The 6,054-nt window shown below is 45.3% G+C and overlaps 2 protein-coding genes across 3 annotated transcripts in view; both read right to left on the reverse strand.

Moving 5' to 3' along the window:
• The window catches only part of LOC108248139 (striatin, calmodulin binding protein), a 25,780-nt gene extending 23,851 nt beyond the window's left edge, over window positions 1–1,929 (reverse strand). Inside the window, exon 1 of the mRNA XM_017436694.3 lies at window positions 1,581–1,929. Within this exon, the coding sequence (XP_017292183.1) occupies window positions 1,581–1,793 (213 nt within the window). The 5' untranslated portion in view covers window positions 1,794–1,929. The remainder of the gene's footprint in view (window positions 1–1,580) is intronic.
• Window positions 1,930–4,012: 2,083 nt separating this feature from the next.
• heatr5b (HEAT repeat containing 5B) overlaps window positions 4,013–6,054 on the reverse strand; it is a 21,898-nt gene continuing 19,856 nt past the window's right edge. For both annotated transcript variants that reach the window (XM_017436693.3, XM_017436691.3), the window contains exons 34-35: window positions 5,085–5,298; window positions 4,013–4,455 (exon numbers count right to left, since the gene is read on the reverse strand). In XM_017436693.3, the coding sequence (XP_017292182.1) occupies window positions 4,148–4,455; window positions 5,085–5,298 (522 nt within the window). In that variant the 3' untranslated portion in view covers window positions 4,013–4,147. The remainder of the gene's footprint in view (window positions 4,456–5,084; window positions 5,299–6,054) is intronic.

The raw sequence follows: 6,054 nt of genomic DNA on the forward strand, positions 1-6,054 counted from the left end.
GGGGGGGGGGGGGGGGGGGGTGTAAGTGCTCGACAAAATGCAGCGAGCTGAACTGAGCGCGCAACGCTTTACCGCCACAAAACAAACCGCCCAGCATCCGTACAAGAGCGGGCGTCCCTGAAGGGGGGGGGCCGCGCCGCAGCCTCTGCAGCCTGTTTGGCTGATAAGCTCGTTTCATGACAGCAGACAGGAAGCATGATGCAGCAGGCAGCCTGGAGGAGCTGCAGCGCGGTACGTCATTAATGTTCAAAACGGTGCTGTGACTCGCTCTGATCCTTTCGTCGCTGGGCTGGGGTCAGCGGGTCCTGAAAACAAAAGCCAAAGTTCGTCACCTGACTGTGACTCCTGCAGCCTCACAGCGAGACGGGGGAAAATGAAAGAATGAGCAAGAGGTGCATAAAATGTTTTATAACAACGAAATAAACCTCTCAGAGGACAGCTGAAGGGTCATAATGTTTATTCCTCTACCTGTTGGCGAAACCCGTTAACAGAAATGGATATAACTTTGCAGCTTTGAGCTAAAAGTTTGGTGTGGTAGTAGCTGAGCTTCATCCCCAACAAACACCAAGAGGGCCACACATCGAGCAGCATCCTCGGTTGGGACTTTGGCACAGATTGCCGGCGCAGACCCACCTGGCCTGTCTCTTAGCAAAGCGTAGATTTTAAACGAAAACCTTCAGATCTAACATTCGCAGCCAACTCTGCGGACGCCAAGCTAAAACCCGTTGGGGTAGTAGCCGAGGGTCATCCTCAGCACGTACTCTGAGTGCCAACGGAAAATGTGGCGTGAGATAACTCCGTCCCTCCTGCACAACCAGGAAACAAAACAAACAAAGTTGGGTTAGTTGGAAGCTGTTAGACATTAATGAGACTGAACATTAATATCTTATCTCAGGGTTTGTGGCAGGAAATGCTCTTTGCTCCTGTCATTCTGCTGAGTAGTACTGTAAACATGGGTCAGACATGAGCTGTCAAAACAGTAATCTGATGCAAAGACAACTGAAGAGCACTGGGGACAAAAGACAAGATTTTTTTAGAGATCTTGTCTCATCAGGAGTGGCAGTGACATGGCAGCCAAAACTAGTAAAACCAAATACAGACTCCTGACTCTGTGTGAGCTGACACTGACAACAACTGGCAGAGAAACCCCCCCAAAAAAGTCGTTTCTTTTTTTTTTACCCTTTAAATGCTTAAACATAAACACAGCACCAATGCAAGGAGGCGCTAGCGCTGCTGCTACACAGGGTTTTAGCGCTAGCCTGCAATGCTAGCCCGTGTAGCCGCTGTTATTTGCTTTTTATTGGGGATAAGACATCCATACAAGCACCCAAACGAAGCCTGTTGCAATGAGGCGAAGCGTTCAGCGGTTAAAGAAGTGGTGAACAGCCGTCGTGCTGCCGGGGTCGACAGGGGCGCTGTTGTAGCACCTGTTAGCTTAGCTAAGCTAAGCTAAGCTAAGCTAAGCTAACGCTAACAACCAGAACAATCGAACAGAAACTCTCCGGGGTTTACAGCGGCGCCATACCGCGGCAAAACGCGACAATACGCGGTTTAAACGTGACACGTAGCGTTTCCCCTACCTGCAGCTCGGCCCGCTCCACCTCCCATTGCGCCCGCTCCACTTCGAAACGGGCCCATTCGTGCTGCAGGAAGTGCAGGATCCCCGGGATGCTGTATTGCGCTCGGGCCGCCTCCCCAGCGTCGCCATCGGGCAGCGGTCCCTTCCCACCGCCGGCTAAAACGGAGTTATTATTGTTGTTGAAGAACACGCCGGGCCCTGCCTGTTCGTCCATGGCCGGGCTCGGTGGAGGAAGCGGCTTTCCGTCTCGACTCGGCGTACTAGTTACTAACAAAAGTGTAAAAAAAAAAAAAAAAATTACAATAATAAAAAAATAAACTACCGACGGCACTCCGTCGCCGCTGCTCGGGGAATGAACTCACTTTCTGACAGCTAGCTGTCATCGCATGACGTCAGCAACGCAAACCACGCCCACAACTTTTTTCACTCACCGGCCCCGCCCCGGAAGTTACAAAAGCACCGAGGAAATCCCGAATTTGTGTTTGTTTTGTCGACATTTTTTTTCCGGGGTCTGTTAACGAAATATCTCACAAACCACTGAATGAATTTTAATGAAACTTGCAGAGCATAATCATTGAAAACATAGTTACGAGTAATTAACTTTTGGAGACAGCTTGACTCAAGATGGCCGCCACAGCCAACTGACTTTAGAAAACACAAAAATGGCTATAACTCTATGAAACTGACAGACATTGACCTAAAATTTGGTGTGGCAGTAGCTGAGACTTATCCCCAACACATATTCTGAGCGCGAACAGATTGCATAAAATATTTGTTTAAAATTTTGCCATCAACTATTTGCAATCAGCTCTGACTGTTAGCAAAATATCCCATTAACCACTTGATAGTTTTTAATAAAACTTTCAGGAAATAGTCACTCAATGTACTTCTACAAATAACTAACTTCCAACTCAAGATGGCTGCCACAGCTAATCAAGTTACCAAACGTAATAATGGCAGTTGTATGGACATTGAGCTATTTGACGTGGTAGTTGCTGAGACTGATCCTCAGCATGTATTCTGGCATGAGAGTGAGCCACCCCAGTTATTCTCAACATATCTTAGTCTAAAACTCTGACGGAGGGCGATATGCATTCCTTTAAGGAGCGCAAAGCATTTAATTGCCTCATAAACCAAAACCAGACGTTGGTAAACACAAAAAAATAAATCAAAATGTACAAAACAAGCGGTAAAGTCAAAGAAAATTTATTCAAATTCCCCCCAAAATTAGTGGAATATTACATTTGAACAAACCTGCTGATGATCACATGACTGAAAACACTACAGCACAGAGTTAAGGATTAAAACCATTTCTAATTAAACAGTTGGTTTAATATGCAGGTGCACGTACATTAAATGGCGACAAAAACACATTTACTTCTGGTAAAATCTCACTGCTGGCTCAATACAGCTGAAAGAAATAATCTCTCAATTTATTTTTGTAGCTTCTGGGAGGAATGTTGAAAACATTAGGCGATATATTCTCAAATAACTAAAAAAAAAAAACATGAGTGGAAATAAACAGAAAGAATTAAGTTCAGTTTTCAGCCTATAAAACAAATACATACAACCCCAACCCTGACCGTTGTGTAAAAGGTATAGATAAAAACAGAATGTGCAAATCTGATAAACCCAGATTTTATTCACAACGAAGATCTTTTAACTAAATAAAAACTTTGATTTTTATGGCAGCAACACGTCTCTAAAAAGCTGACAACAAACGGCTGTAAAAGTAAAATATTCTGATATGAAACAGGAGGTTAATTAGAGATAAAACGAGCTTTTAGAAGCTGAATCTGTTCTCCAGGCTGACAGGTTCTGGTTCTGGTTCTGCTCAGGAACACTTCCACAGTTCACCGTGCCGTCCACAAACCCTGCTTAAAGCTCTATCAGGCAAAGAAGCCAGATGTGAACAGATGTGTCTCCTCTGGACCAAAGAGAAGAACTGTTCTGAGGTCAGCCCGCCTCTCTGATGGTATGGGAGTGCATTAGTGCCTCTGGAAAGGATCTCCAGGTTTTAGAGCAACATCCAGCAGCTGCTCTCCTCAGGTCCAGATGTTTACAGACTGATGGAGCTGAGGTCTGTCGCTGTCATAAAATTCAAGAGGTACAATCCCTCAGTTTCAACATTAGAAACGTCTACAATGTTCCAAAATATGGGTTTGTAAGATGAGCAAATTCTGCTTTTATTTACATTTTATACAACGTCCCGACTTTGTCAGAACTGGGGCTGTCAACGGTGCAAATTCAAAAAAAAAGAACGTAACGGGAAACGGAGCTTCAGAAAGAGGGCCGGGTTGGTTCGCTCGACGAATAAAAGAATAAAACTCAGGTCTGGATCCGATACATTCATCAAATCAAAACACAACAAATTTAAAGCAACCCTTCTAAGACAGACATTCAAAAGGCTTCTTCGCGGTATTTACACGATGATCCGTTTGAAAACATTCGTTTATTCAAACTAAAATGAGCTGAAGGATAAATAAATACAACAAAGTGTGATTAATAACAGACATGGCGTGTTGTTGACAGGAGACAAAAAGAGTGCACAGTTGGTGCGCGTCGTGTTCAGAAGAAGCTTTTCTTGAGTTTGATGGTCGGCGCGGCCTGCACCGCTGGCTGAGCTTGCCGAGCGGCAGCTTTAGCTTTGCTGCTAGCTTGGTTAGCCCGTATCGCCGACTCCAGGCGGGTTTTGAGCTCAGGCGCGGCGCCGATCACAATCTTGAAGGCAGCTGGGTAGAGGGGCCCGATCCGCATCAGGTTCTGAAGGGCAAACTCGTGCAGGCCTTTGGAGACCTGGGCGGCGGAGGAGATGGCGTTTTCATCCAGGAGGTAGGAGATGAGCGTCGGGACGAGGAGAGCCAGCAGCTGCACCCCTGGGGAACAAAAAACACGACGCGGATTAAAAAATGACCCAGAAGGTTTGGTCGAACATTTGATGTGGCGGCATCGTTAACGACAAACTCAGCGCTAATGAATTTCGCAGCATCGTTTGAGATCGTCCCAAACGGCTTTTAGTTTGAAACTCTGCCACGAAAGGCGACGGGCGATCTGCATCCCGTCAATCTGAACAGATTTCAGAGCTCGTTTCCTAATTTTACCGTTTTGAAAGTGACCCGACGCACTCTGGAGGAAGATGAGAGCATGCTGACGTGTTGCGTTCACAGCTTTAACAACCCGAGTTAATAATAAATGGGTCAGTTTCACAAAATCAGGGCGATGAAATGACAGAAAACCAAACGTAGGTTCAGACAGTGAAAGAGCACTTACAGAAAACCTATTTTTGTTTCGTAAATAATCAGTGTTTTATTTAAAAGGAAGGGAACGTATAGAATTTGTGATGTAGCATTATGTCCAAATCGATGCTAAAGTTGACGGTAAACCAGCGCAGGGCTTCTAAAATTAGCTCTTAATGCTTTAATGCAGGAGACAGCAGACGTCCAGAGGCAGAGAGCTCTAATGGAGCCGGACTCTTCAGCGCTCCATTAGCGAACCGTACACTCACGGTTCTTCTCTTCGCCCATGCCAACCAGATTCTCCAGGACCCTGATGCCCTCCTGCACCGCCTGCAGCTCGGCGGCGGTCCCCGGCCGGCTGCGCTCCACTGCCTTCAGCTTCTCCACCATGAGCGGCGCCAAGGCGTGGATGTACGGAGTGGAGAGGGCGCGGTTGGGGTGCTGGAACACCGACAGCAGCAGCTGGTAACACCGGGCCTGGACCTGCGGAGACGAGAGGGTCGATCCGTCACTCACGCTGCTTCCTCCTGCAGACTTCCAGCTACTTTAGCTGCTCGTACGTCAAAACGTTCGGCTCATTCAGGAAATGGCTGCTCTGAGCTTTGGGTTTTGTAGGTTCAACACTTTTCAAAATATTTAACTTAATATTTTAAAAATTATCATTAAAATACATTTAGGTCTGTCGTTACCTTCTTTTAGCTCCTGTTTATTTCTTTTAGTATTTAGCTACTGTTCTACTGTTTCTAACCTTTAGCTTTCCTTTGTCACTTTTAGCTCTTAGCTAGTCGTTTGCCACTTTAGCTACCTTTTTGCTATTTTTATCTCATGTTCTGCTTTTTTTAGCTTTTAGCTACTGTTCTAGTCTCTCTAATATTTTAGCTTTCCCTTTTCTACTTTTAGTTCTTAGTCTTTAGCTACAATTCTCACACTTTTAGCAAAAATTTAGCTTCTTTTTGCTTTTAGCTACAGCTTTGGTGCTCTTAATTTTTAACTAATTTTTCTACTTTTAGCTATTAGCTATGGTTCTGCTCCTTTTAGGTAACTGTCTTGCCTATTTTAGCTTCACACTTCAGAAAATAGAGTCACCCAAGTTTTACTTAATCTGTGTTCGTACGTGCTGTAAGGGTCAGAGCTAAGCTAACGTGTGTTCGTACGTACTGTAAGGGTCAGAGCTAAGCTAACGTGTGTTCGTACATACTGTAAGGGTCAGAGCTAAGCTAACGTGTGTTCGTACATACT

The sequence above is a fragment of the Kryptolebias marmoratus genome, linkage group LG22 (genome assembly GCF_001649575.2).
Source record: "Kryptolebias marmoratus isolate JLee-2015 linkage group LG22, ASM164957v2, whole genome shotgun sequence".
Taxonomy (NCBI): Eukaryota; Metazoa; Chordata; class Actinopteri; order Cyprinodontiformes; family Rivulidae; genus Kryptolebias; species Kryptolebias marmoratus.